Genomic DNA, 14,217 nt, shown 5'->3' on the forward strand with positions numbered 1-14,217 from the left:
TTAAGACTGATTTTTGTTCTTAAGTGAAATAGCTAGAGCTTAGTCTTAAGTTGCAGCAGTATGATATTTGGGTTATTGAGTCTTCAAGAGGGGCATTTATTTCAGTAAAAAGCATTCTGTTCAAGAAGTCTCACCTGAAAGAGAAGTGTAATGTGATTAGTATCCATCTGTGGAAATGCCTCCCATCAGCATGTGTGGACTAGAAGGAAAATACCAGAAATGTCAGCAGCAGTATGACTGAAAGAAATCTGGATTATTGGTTCCTTGCATACTACTGCAGAAACCTTTATTACATTTGTCCAGATTTATACACATGAATTCAATAGATTTACGAACAGTATGTCACCAGTTATTACATGTTATTACATCAAACTAGGTATGTTTTGAATTGATGAAAATATAAGATTGGAAATGAGATTTGACAAGGAGCACAGTGTGAAGACTTTTGTAGTATCTGGTAGCAATAACAACAGCGTTGGCAGCTGAAGAGGAACTAGAGGCGTGATGTGTGTAAAGAGGATGTCAAGGAGAGAGCTCCAATTGTCTCACTGAGCAATTTACACCTTCACGTCACTGGTCAAAATTGGTCATCATATCTTGCAGATATATGCACATTTATTTGATTTGGTTTTGGGTCTTTATTCTCAGAAGCTTTTTTTTCCTTTTTGGGTAAGTTCAGCAAAGTTTCAATTTGTCTATTGGCTGGAGTACAAATTAAATCTGTGAGATCTTCACCTCAGTGACTTCTGTCTTGTTGTGTTTCATCAACTGAGAGCCCTGTGGCATTGGATCAAGAATGTCTTTTGTTCAGCCAAATAGAGGGGGCATATAATCCTTAAATGTGCTTTTTATAAATTTCCTTTGAGACCCAATATTCACAATTTTGTGTGCTTCATCTCAGTCAGTGGCCAAACATCTTAGTGTGCTTTCGCACATGTGGGGAGTGTTAAATAGAAGGTGCATGCATAACTGGCTTTGTCACTTTGACTGCCATTTCCAGTGGCTGGGAAAATTATGAGTTTAGATTAAATAGATAATGAAACTGATGCCGAGTGATATGACACTTCTTTTGTAGCATCTTAAAAGTAATTTAGTTGAGTTAAAGGGATAACAACTGTTAGTTATGACAAAAAAAAAATTCCTGGGGTCAAAACAATTTTCCCATACTTACCAATGATTGATGAATCTATTCCTATGTTCAGAATTAGTCCATGGTTTTCTTCTAAAAAGTATGGTTTTTGTAATAATCTCTTAAGAGATAATTAGAGAGGGCTAGAGATCTATGAAGGTCCATGTGGGCTGATGGCAAGCACAAATTCCAGAATAATGCGATAACTACTGTTTGGCGGTAAAATGGAATTTATTATATTTCTATGAGTTGTTTACAATGTATTTATCATGAAATATGGATCTCAAAGAAAGAGTTGTTATCCCTTTAAGAAATAGTGCAATTGTAATTGCGCAGTCTGATGTGAGCTGAGGTTTCTTATCTGGGACACTAATAGTATGATGTTTATTTTTATCTGTGGGGGCCTATCTGTGGTTCCTTTCCAAGTCCACATTTGAATGAAGGCAGAAAAATAATAGGACATTTTTAAATATCATATTCTTGTCCGCAGTTACTGAATATTAATGCTGCAGTGACCACAAATCAATGTTACAAATCTTGTTTCAGAAGGGCTGCAATAAATCCAGAAGATATATGTATTGGTAGACAGCATTTGACGTGGAGTTTTACAGTGCTATATTAATTATTTAAATATAGAGTGCTGGGTTGGACTTCATGGGATCTACTCTCTAGGCTATAAAATTATACACATGCATGCACCATGTAAGGTCCATCAACTCAGCTACTGGTAGCTGTTACGTAAATTTATGTGAAAACTGAATGCAGCCCCTTGGCTTGCAAATATAAAAGAGCAAGTTGGCAAAGAAACTCTTGAGTGCTTTACATTATGTGCTCCAATACATAGAATTTATTAAGGTTAACACCATTAGAGGAATTTTTTTACAAATTGGAATTCTTTCTTTCTTCAGATGTCTGAAAAGCTTTTTTTGATTATTATCAGGTTCTGAATATTTGTCATATTTCAATAAAGAAAGCAATTAAAAAAAAAAAAAAAAAAAAGATACTTTCTGTAAAGAATGGACTGAACACTTTCAAAGTTTGGTGTCTTGTTTCCTTAGCTCTTGTTTCTTTTAAATTCAAACATGTGATGTAAAACTGACAAAGTCAAAAGTTATGATTGAGTATACAACAGTATATTTGATCGACTTGTTGCTTCAAGGCAAAGAAAGCAATTAGTCATTGGAACAAAAAATACTTATACATCTATGGAGATAGATAGATATTAAAAAGTATTTGAAGTAACTTTGCCTGTGCACAATTAGGTAATTTGCACAATCCAACCAATTATTTCCACATCTTGAAAGTAGGGTACATAAACTTGGCATCAGTGATTTTGAATTCATGGGGAATTGGTATTCCTCCCCCCTTTTCCAGCCTCACACTGTCACTCAAACCATTCTAGAAGGCAAGCCACACAAGGGAGAGTGGGAGAGAGGAAAGCTTGGACAAGGGCATAGCTAAACCAGAGTTCTAGAATCTAGTGCAGGTATGATAAGATATTGATGTGCTTAATGACCTTTTTAAAAATAAGTATTGAGTAAAGCAGTCAACTAAGACTTGATAGAGACAGGTGCACTCATTGTTTTTTATAATAGGGATGCATGTTTCTCAGCTTGCACAAGCGAGCATGGGGAATTCATTCTTTAGGTAAGTTCAGCTGTATAAGTACACAGTAAGTACACCATGCTTCCTATACTAATGTTGATCTTTTAGTGAACTTTTTCTGGTTTGAATATGTTGAGGTAGAGACTAGAATCGTTCACAATTTGATAATTGATTTGGGTAGACTGGGTGCACATTGATAAATGAACAGATGCAGTTAAATGGTAATTACTTATTGGGGCTTTTGCTCATTATAGTCTGTAGGTAGATGTCAAGTATTCTAACATGAAACTATTAACGCACATAATTGTTGGTCTTCAAATCACCATGACAGTGAGGGTATTTAATAGTATTACCTGCCATGGCCAGTCCTGTTATTAAACCTCTAGGGTGATTAGGTTAAGGACTTCCAATCAATTTTTCTTGTAGAGTATTAAGTGTGTCATTCCAGCATTTCCATATTGCACATATTGTTTAGACTGGATAATGTGTGTGTGTGTACATGTTTTTTTGATACACATGGGCATTGTCCAGCACAAGATTGTTATCCTTGGAGGTTTAACGTTTCAGTTCTGCTTTTAAATGTTTGTATTGTTTTTGAACTGTGAAAGCCAAAGGGACTTCACCAGCTATGTATTAATATGATTGTTATGAGAAGTATTTCAGATTGTTATTTTATGTTACTTTCTATTTTATGAAAGCCTTTTGTTATGGCAACTTTTTTTTTTTTTTTTGTAAAATTATGGAGAAAGTTTTGATCAATTTTTTTTACATATAAACTGTCACAGTGCAGTGGTAAAAAAAGATGTTTACCTGTGTCACTGTTCATATTTTTCATTTATGGTATTTTCAAATACATGAAAAAATTTATTTCATCATAAGTCTAGATGGCTTTCCTCTAAAAGCATTGGAAAAACATAAACATAATCCTCAGACTTTCGGAATTATTGGGGCAACCCTTCCCAGGCTGAAGCAGATCAATGTTTTTACTTGTAAGGAATTTGACAAGAATGTGAAGCATTTGTTTTATATTAAGACCTGAAACCCCATTTTTCTGTATATACAGACACTGATGTACAGCTGTATTTGTCTGTATATACAGACACTTACACTGTATTCTGATCCACTGTTTCAGATGGCAGTTCCTGTCATACACATATGTGGTTGCTCTATTATAGCCAACATATATACCTATTTGACTTGAAGTTTGGTGTAAGTTTTTTATTGTAAAAATACATATTAAGTTTTTTATGCCCACTAGGGTATTCTTCCTTTATGCCTACCAAGATACATATAGCAACTGTAAATGTGCCAAGAACGTCAGTTTGGAAAGCACTACAAAAGTGACACTCAATACATACAGTAGTGAATGTGAACTGTTGTGCACAGTAGGCTTTTTGGCAGAAATTCATATGAGAAAAGAGCATACTACTGTAGAAAAATAGATTGGGTAAATTTTGTCAGTTTTTTTAAAATTTATTTTCGTTTTTTGATTATTTTTTTTATAACCACACTCGCTGTTTTGTCATTATTTCTGTCCCAAGTCTCCTCCAGTTTTTCTGGTTGATGGACTTCTCAGCAATTTAAAATAATTCCAGTTAAAACATGTATCACAATGAGAAACAAATGAAACTGATTAGCTAACTGACGTCAAACTGCTTTTGCCGTTCGTGATGGAAACAGAGAGGATGGTGTTGAATGCCTTGATGGAGGAAGTATGCCTCTGTGAGTTTAAACCTTAGTCAGAACCATTGGTTAGTTTTTGTCCTACATGGACCAGGATGCTTAGATTTTATATTGACTTAAAATCTGCAAAATTAAGAAGAGAAAGGTAAACTTTTCTCCAAAAATATTGAGAATATGAAACTACTCCAATTTATTTTCTCCCAACAACCATCACTTTGATAATATTAATTTTTGTCTCTATAGGCCCATCATAATGCAGAAATATTATTAAAAATTGAAAAAAAATTAACCTTATGTAATTTTATGTGTGATGTTTACAGTATAATCTTAAAGGTACATTTCTCAAAAGGTCTTTTACTCTGAAAGTCCACTGTATTAACTTGCTCCAATCTATAAACATTAACAGTCTTGCCTCTCTATAGTTTAAGTAACATTTAAGAGTAGGATTCCCTTACACAATGGACCTTTGGAGTAATGAACACTGCTAAAAGTTATGGGGTGACAAACCTTAGGAGCAGAGGCATGTCAGAGTAATCATCACCTCCTAAAGTAATGAAAGAAATAGAAAAAAGAACAGAATGCAGATTGTGAAAAAAAAACATATTACAGTAGTTTAAATGGAAAGCCATACAGCATAGTGCTTCATTTAAGAGGAGTTTGTCGGGAATAAAGAGAATTAACAGTTTATCCTAAGAGATATGTGAAGCACATAAGATGCACCCCTAGATTAATAAACGATTCAAAACAATGAACTGTATAATGGTGTTGAGTTCCCAGTTGGCCTCAAAACTGTGACTTTATTGTCTAGACAAGGGTTTTCCATTTAACTCTTAAAGAGTGATTTCATAACATTAATGTCATGAGAGAGAGAGAGAGAGAGAGAGAGAGAGAGAGAGAGAGAGAGACAAGGCATCCAGGAGGAATAATTGCACAGCAGGTTATGCCAATGGAATAGAGATAAACTTTGTGCTGGTGATAACAGTCTGGGTGTGCTTGCCAGTCAAATGCCCCTGGCTGGTATTTTCTTAAAGTGTCACCAAGAAAAAGATTAACAATGATCCTTAACCTCAGCTCGAAGAATGCCATTTTATAATATACCTGAAAATTTGATACAACATTTGAATGATAAACTTAGATGTATCTTACTCCTTGTCAAGGAGTACCTGTAGGGCAAAATGCCATTTGACAAATTGTGTATCAGTTTACTGTTTTATCTGATTATGTACATAATATGATGATAACTGAGGGGTTAACTGTATAACTTTCACCGGAGATGATCTTGGAAGGAGTTCAGAATTTAAAGGATTGGGTGACTGTGTGTGGTATTCTGATTCTTTTTATTCCTTGTCACATGCAATACTCATGAATTGGAACCTGAGTAGACTGCAGTTAACTTACCATAGCCATTTAAAGTTAAATCATTTAACAAGTGGGTATTGCTACTATCGCTACTGTATATAGAAGGCAGCGATAGCAAACATTCACAGTATCGAATTTTAAGGAAAAAGATGACAGATTAGACTGATGTTATATCAAATAAGGTAACTTGCTTATGTTTCTATCCTCATGTGCTGTCTTACTTGATCTTACTTGGTTTTTTAGGAGGGCTGTTTACCATTAGGTGCCGTTAACAAGGGCTCCTCCCACCTTGAAAGTTGATTTTTACAGGTGGCTGATTGCTACTCACACCATTGCTGAAAGCATGGGAACTGATACCACTAGTGTGTAGAACTCTTTCTGCCCTTGTTGCAGACTATTTTAGATTGTTGCATAAATATTTGGATGACCTCAGGAAAAACAAATTAGTGATTACACGTCTTATAAACCTTGCTGCTAGGTTATTTCTCACTAGAGGTCAGTTTATTAAAAGGGTTTATTAGCTCTGCTTTTTGCCTGCAATGCAAAGCATTTTGCAGGCTAATCGGTTGTTTGCTCGATTTTTGACGACGATGGTTGTGCAGGTAGGGTGGCCTGTTATATGGCTTGTTGTAAAATTGTATGTTATTCCAGCATGTTGATCTGAATGCAGACATGATTCTGAGAGGGTGGTTTCAGTGAGAAAAGACAAGAAACACTTTGGGTGAAGACATTCTTCTGTAATCAGTAAAAAAAAAAAGATTTACTGAAGTTTGAATTTCTTGCATTATGAGGTGCACATGTAACAGTTCAATTATTTTTTAGGTATGAATTTTTTTCCTTTTTGTTTGCATACTAATTCAGAACCTTAATATTATTAAAACAGACTATTTGAATGCTACCCATAGGTTTCATTAGGAGTGATTCATTCATAAATACCTTGATTTTTAATATTAAATCCACAGTAGTGTGACAGTGCTACATTATAGTAATTCAGAATACATTACATTTTTACAAAAATAAATTATTTCATGGAAGTGTATATATAAGTTTCCTATATAAAAACCTATTGCTTAATAGCTGCAGGGCCAAGCATGGCCTCTATGTCTTCATCCTCTAATATGATAGTATTATTGATAAGATCATTACTTGATTATCATTAGTTATAATCAGAAAAATCTATGGGTCAGATTAAGGCCCCATTCCCATACCTAGATGGATCTAGCAGCATTGACCCATCTCCAAGGGGTTTCTCACTAAATTACATTCAGCTTATGTGGCTCTGATGACTGGCATTAAGCAGGGGCGGATTTAGGCCGTCTTCTGGGTCTTCCGGAAGACGGTCAGATTTTAAAGTTTACAATGACGGGTATCTAATATTTTCTGTCGGAAGACGGTCAAAAATGGAGGATGGATTAACAAAAATAATTTGGAAGACTGTCAGAAAATATCTCTGGATCCGCCCCTGTTAAGGGGTAATTAACTGTCATTTAGCTGCTTCAGTAGGTTAGCCAGACATCTAAGATCGCATTCACAACGAGTTGAGCCAGGCTTTACAAATCCTGGGGACTAAATATGGCGGACGTACAAGAAAGAAAAACTGCCTAATCTTTTAATAGTCTCTCTGCCTCTCACACGCCTCCCCATGTGTTGTCCCAATGGAGCCGAGATTTAATGACTGTCCCCCCACAGGGACGACGTGTGGGGAGGCGTGTGAGTGGCGGAGAGACTATTAAAAGATTAGGCGGTTTTTCTTTCATGTACGACTGCCATATTTAGTCCCCAGGATTTGTAAAGCCTGGCTCAACTCGTTGTGAATGCGATCTAAGCCACCCCACCCCATCCTACCCCACTGCCACCCTGTACGCTAAAAGATTCAACATGAGGATGGTAGAGTTGAATTACAAGTTGGATTTAATCTAAAAAAAAATTAAGAAATGGCTAAAAACATTGACCCTTTCTTTAAGAGATTGAACATGGGATTTCAGATGTTGAAATTTTCTTTCTTTCTCTTAATATAGCCTATGTGGTTTTACCTCAAAGGCTAGGATTAATGCATTTTTGAATAACAAAATTATTAGAATTGTATTTTATGCCAAGTAAAAACATATGGAATGGATGTACCATTCTCCTGATTTAAATCTGTTCCCTAAAACTTGAACTAGGTAGATATGCAGACAGGCATAACTTGTTGGAGTGATGGTGGCTAAGTACCAGAAAATTGCACAGGATGCCAAGAAAAAGTTCTCAATTGTATTTTTTGCTTAAATCCCACAAACTGTCACTAAAGGTTTCATCTTCATGACCTGTTATATGTGGATTGACTACAACTTTATGCTCCAAGGCTCAGCCCTGTGTGACCTTTTTTTTACCCTAGATGAAGCTTTACCTTAGTTTCTGGCAAAAAGCCAGTATATCTATAGCTCTGTATAGAGACTGCATGCATGCCAGGGTTAGTCTACAAAGTACCTGATGTCATAGATGCATTAGAATTATATGTTTTGACCATGTGGACCAAGAGTAAAGCAAATAATTCATAATTGCAGCACTGAATTCATTTTGATTTTGTTTTAGGTTTGATCAATCAGCAAGATGAATGACGAGAAGTCTAAGCAGCCCATGATGTCTATAGAAGATGGAGAAATGGAGCCAGAAAATCCCCCAATGTCCTGTCCTCGGAGAGTAAGATTTTTTTTGATAGAATATTTTAACAGACATTTTATCACTGAATGAAAATTTGACTCTATATTTTTATGTAACAGAAATGAAGTATAATAATAGGTTCAGCGTATACACATGCACGCACACACATACACACACACACATGACAAATATGCATGTGCTTCACACAGAATAAGGGTCTATTCCCACAACTTTAGATCGATCTATCACCGCGGGGAGTCTCACTAGATTACTGTCAGATAATCCCCCTTAAGTGTCCGTCCCCGCCTACTACAAGCTGTAAGAGGTAATTAACTTTTGTGTCCGCCCGGCTGACAGCTATTTAGCGTGAACCCCCAGGGAGTTAGGTCGATCTAAAGTAGGTCGATCTAATCTATGGAAATGGGGTGTTACACACAGAGTAAGTTGCCAGGTAAATTGCATATTGCATCATTTTTGTGATAATTTGTGACAGGTGTAACTGATACTGGTATTAATGGTGCATTTTATCAGAATACTTTCATTCAGAAGTTGGTTGTAAAATAAGAGGTGTTATCATGTACAGTTTTGTAATGAGTGCTATTTTGAAAAGATACACTCTGCACAATTTAGACAGAACTTGTGGATATTCAAAAATTATATTTGACATTCCACTTGTTTTGGGGAAAAGAGCCTTTATGTGTGAAGTTTTTTCCTATTTAAATTATATGTTAAAGTCAATTATATACACTGAATATTTCACCATTCTATTTATCATGTTCTGGACTTTCATGGCCACCCTGTTGGTTGGTAGTGGTTAGTCAGTAATGTGAAAGAAATTGGTGTTTACCACTACCCTTATATTCATTTGTATATTGTAAACACATGTTCAGTAGTCTGGATAAATGGATGTATAATGCCAACAAGCTCAAGAATGATGGCTTTTTATCACTCTGGCCTTTTGGCAATGCCCTTTTGCTTTCTATTTCCGATATTTGGCAAATCCTCAAGTTTACCTGCTCGTGTAAAATACTGTTATGTTTGTTTGGGGGAATTCGTAAAGATGCCTTGTGATTCAATTAAAAGAAAAATGTGAATTGTAGCTGCTTCATATTCAAGTAGATCCTTGGAATCTCTTTGGTGATGGCACAACATAATATTTGATAGCTCAAAATTTCTTACGGTCTTATAATTTTGCATGCTTTAGTGAAGGGAATAATGGAAGTTAAAGCTCGTGATACTTTTGAGATGTTTTAACATGTGTGTCATCAAACACTTTTGAGATACCATGTGGGAAATCTGCAAAACACTTTAGAATAATAAATCTTTCCACACCAGATTTGATATAATTAAAACCATAATGTTAAAATAGAGAAAACTCCTTGGGACACCAACTGTTTTAATGCTAATGGCCTTTCAAAACCATTAACCTTTGTATTATGGGTTCATGCAGTAGAGAAATATTGGACACAAACCAAGGAATTCATCTAATCTTTTGTAGTCTTAATTATTTTCATGTTAGGGTAATTATGAATTATACAACAGATGGCAAGACAGCACAAAAAGAAATCATTCATATCCTGTTCCTCTATTTGATCTTGTTTAAATATTTCACCATTTTTAAATGTATGTGATGAGTACCAGATCTATTTACGTCATTGTTCATGAATAATGTACATGTGGAAAGCATGCTGAATGTATGTAAGGAAGTCTCAAGGCTATTATAGCACATGCTCATGTGCAGTAAATAAATGACTGAGCAAAATTTGCCATGATGTGCCCTGATGATTCCGTAATGATTTTACCTGGATTATTCATAAAGAAAATGAAAAAATAGTGTTTAGTATGTAAATTTGTTTCATAATATTTTTATTTCGTATGAGGGCATTCAATGGATTTTTAAAAAGATTTTTCTAAAATTTAAAATGCACAGTTAACTATCTTGATGAAATAATTTCAAGTGTTCATGTATCTTATAACATTACCATTTTACTCCTTTTATATAGAGGAAAACATGTAATAACAAACATACATTTTATTTTACAGTTTTGGAAATGGATGATTCAGAAAGAGAACTTGCTCCTGATCCTGACTGTATTAGGAGTGCTGTTAGGGATATTTATTGGTCTTCTAGCACGACTGGCCGATCCAGATGTGGATGCAGTTATGTTGGTCTCCTTCCCTGGTGAACTGCTGATGAACATGTTGAAAATGTTGATTTTACCTTTGATTATTTCTAGTTTAATATCAGGTCAGTTGATTGATGTTATGCACAGCAGCTTGACACAGTTGTACATTAATTATTCTACAATATTTTCAAAATGGTTCATATAAAATAAATCTTTGTTTATTTCTTTAATAACAGTATGGCTACAGTATGTTTATGGATATTTTTAACAAAAAAGATTTAAACAAAATACAAACATATGAAATCAATTATATACCAAAGATGTAATATGTATGAATCACACATTAAAGGGATAATAACTCTTCGTTTCGACCAAAAAATGAATTTTCCTGGAGTAAATAACAATTTTCCCATACTAACCAAGGGTTAATGAATCCATTTTTACATTCAAAGTTAGTCCCTGTTTTTTTCTAAAAAGTTTGGTTTTTTGTTAAAATCTCTTAAGAAATTTTAACAGAGTATAGCCATCAATGGAGGTCACATGGTCTAAAGACAAGTCTAGATATCAGATAGCTATAACTGCTGTTTTTGTGGTAAAACAGAATATATTATATTTCTATGAGTTATTCACAATGTTTTTATTGTGAAATATAGATCTCATAGGAATAGTTATTATCCCTTTAAGATTTGAGTATATGTAATAATAAGTAAATTTAAGCAAATCTGTACCATACTCAAGTTAACACATGATTAGGTTAGTTAAATATATATAATTTTTATTCCATAATCAAGGGTTGGCTCAACTGGATGCCAAGGCCAGTGGTAAACTGGGAGGCCGTGCTATGGTCTACTATTTCACCACCACAGTGATTGCATCCATCATTGGCATTGTGTTAGTTGTGACCATTCACCCTGGAGACCCCTCCGTACGTGCTGGCCTTGGGTCTGGCACAACCGAAAACAAGGTGTCCACACTGGATGCATTCCTGGATATATTTAGGTGTGAATGAAATAAAACCCACTTGGAAATGTTTCTGTGATCTTAAGATAATCGTTCTTCATGAAAGGGGAAAAATTATATTAGTGGAAAAATGTCCCAATGAATGGGTTATCAGTTGCTTTTCCAACAAGTGAAAAGGTAACAGTTCAAGGAAATTTTAAAGAATATGGTTGTATGAAAATGTACTTCTTTTGGGCATGTATCTGGCTTTTAAATCCCATTTGTACTGAAAGAGAAGCAGACGCTTCATAATTATTATATATATTCTATAAATATTGTGTTGAAAAAAACTTGTTAATAGTTTTTCAAAACTTACTTAGCTTAAACAACTATTTTGTTTTTATTTACAGGAATTTGTTGCCTGAAAATCTTGTAGTGGCATGTTTTTATAGTGTTTCTACCTACTATGTAAAAGCCCCTCCTTTGGTAGAGAAAGTGGACCCAAGCATGCCTCCTGACGCAAATGTCACTGAGAACGCCACAGAAGTTGTCTTATCTATTGTTGATCAGTTAGATGCTGATTATAATATTTCAATAGACAATATGACAGCAAATGAAACAGAAGAACCAGAGAAAGAGAAATACGTAAGAGAACTGAGATACGGAGGAAGTACAAATGTATTAGGTATAGAACTTTGTCAATTTTTTTAAAGCTCATTTTATCTTGGTGAAATCTATAATTTGGTGGACATGTGTTATTTTAATAACTGCCTGCTTCAATGTGCTCTTACTTTGCACTGAGTTGTGATGTATGTTAACGATTGAGATGATTTAAAAAAATTAGTGAATAGTTTTATAACAAGTATGATATCTTTTGGTATATTCTCTAGGTATATGTGTAGGTAATTGCTCAGTGAGGTACATATATGAATGTGAATACCATGTTATATTAATTTGAAACTAATTGCATTTTTCTCATGATGTGATTGTGTCTTCTTTTTTTTCCAGGTCTAATTATTTTCTGCATTGCATTTGGTGTGATCCTTAGTTCAATGCATGAAAGGGCCAGAGTCATGACAGACTTTTTCTTCATTCTGAATGAAGTGGTGATGAAAATGGTTGGCATTATCATGTGGTAAGATATCTGGATGTTTAGTTGTTTTCAATTTCAATATAACCATAAATTTTTAATCTGACTCTGGTGATGGTATCTGGTTTTATTTGCCTTTTCTAAGGTAAATGGTGCTAAGTTTCATGATATTTCAGATAAAACTGGAATGCATTGAGAAGTAAGAAGGCAAGTTTAACAGTTCCTAGTATAATAATTAAAAAAAAGCTCTTACTGACTAAATTTTAAAGAAAAATTTCCAAGGTTGATCTATCAAATAATACAATGAATTTTCAGGTATGCTCCATTTGGTATAATGTGTTTGATTGCTGGTAAACTGATGGAAATTGATGACATGGCCAAAACAATCAGGCAGCTTGGAGTGTACATGGTCACTGTAATTGTGGGTCTTATCATTCATGGTGTTGGTGTACTGCCACTCATTTACTTCGTCATAACAAGAAAGAACCCTTTCACATTTGCCAAGAACATGCTGCAGGCTTGGCTGACAGCTTTGGGAACTGCTTCAAGGTAATGACAAATGACATGGTATGATTTGTGTTGATATATGAGTTTTTTTTTATCTGCCAGCAGATCATTTTGAAACTTTCAGTAACACCACCAAATGATTCTTTAAATCTGTAGATATATTGTTAGGATGGTTTTATTATATAATCAATAATCACTGTGAAAGAATGAAATGTGAAAAAATAATATAACGTATGTAAATATTCAGAAGTGACAACTATGAACTGTATTGATTGTGTTGTGACGATGAAAGTCTGTTTTTGTATTAAATAGTGTGTATGTGTGCACATTATTTATTTATTTATTTATTTATTTATTTATTTATTTATTTATTTATTTATTTCAGTGCTGCCACCATCCCTGTCACCTTCAAGTGTCTGGAGGAACTGAATGGTATTGACAGGCGGGTGACCAGGTTTGTGATCCCAGTGGGAGCCACTGCCAACATGGACGGCACAGCTCTGTATGAGGCTGTGGCCACACTGTTCATTGCACAAATGAATGGAGTGAACCTGGATATTGGGGAAATAATTACTGTTAGGTAAAGACTCTGTGGCTGTAGTTGAGTGAGTTGAGTAGGGTATCTTGAAGTATCTTGTGTGTATGTGTTTATGTGCATGTGTACTTGGGTGTGAGAGATAAGATTGTTGGAAAAAAATTAAAAAATTTATAGAAATTGTTCTGTTCAAAACTGTTACCTGGTAATGGTTAAAACATGTTAGACATCAACATTTGCTATAATTTATTGAAAGCCATATGAAACAGATAAACAGTGAATCCAAATTATTAATATGCATAAAAAGTTTTGGCTTATTACATCCAAGGGAAGTTTTATTATTTGATTAATAATGTATCTGTAGTCCTTTTGTTTGTAGGTATAGTGTTTCCTTGAACTGGCTGTAATACGAGTAAGTATTTAGAATTTTGTTAATTTTTTAGTCTAACTGCCACCCTGACCAGTATTGGTGCAGCTAGTGTGCCCAGTGCGTCACTGGTCACCATGATTCTGATCCTGACAGCTGTGGGACTGCCTGTGAAAGACATCAGCTTGATTGTCATGGTGGATTGGTTGCTGTGAGTATTTTTAAGCTGAATTTGTC

The 14,217-nt window shown here is 34.7% G+C and overlaps 1 protein-coding gene across 22 annotated transcripts in view; it reads left to right on the forward strand.

Annotated features, from left to right (window-relative positions):
* Window positions 1–14,217, forward strand: part of LOC106152102 (excitatory amino acid transporter-like) — a 47,737-nt gene that overhangs the window by 29,134 nt on the left and 4,386 nt on the right. For 17 of the 22 annotated variants that reach the window (XM_087007343.1, XM_087007342.1, XM_087007341.1 and 14 more), the window contains 8 exons: window positions 8,348–8,455; window positions 10,460–10,664; window positions 11,334–11,541; window positions 11,892–12,166; window positions 12,490–12,616; window positions 12,887–13,120; window positions 13,464–13,658; window positions 14,057–14,191. In XM_087007343.1, the coding sequence (XP_086863469.1) occupies window positions 8,366–8,455; window positions 10,460–10,664; window positions 11,334–11,541; window positions 11,892–12,166; window positions 12,490–12,616; window positions 12,887–13,120; window positions 13,464–13,658; window positions 14,057–14,191 (1,469 nt within the window). In that variant the 5' untranslated portion in view covers window positions 8,348–8,365. Of the gene's footprint in view, window positions 1–2,503; window positions 2,616–2,756; window positions 2,777–5,750; window positions 5,959–6,357; window positions 6,379–8,347; window positions 8,456–10,459; window positions 10,665–11,333; window positions 11,542–11,891; window positions 12,167–12,489; window positions 12,617–12,886; window positions 13,121–13,463; window positions 13,659–14,056; window positions 14,192–14,217 lie in introns of those variants that run through there. The other 5 variants (XM_087007411.1, XM_087007415.1, XM_087007436.1 and 2 more) reach the window with 5 other exon arrangements.

The sequence above is a fragment of the Lingula anatina genome, chromosome 1 (genome assembly GCF_051362555.1).
Source record: "Lingula anatina isolate TDL-2025a chromosome 1, LinAna3.0, whole genome shotgun sequence".
In the NCBI taxonomy this organism is placed as follows: domain Eukaryota; kingdom Metazoa; phylum Brachiopoda; class Lingulata; order Lingulida; family Lingulidae; genus Lingula; species Lingula anatina.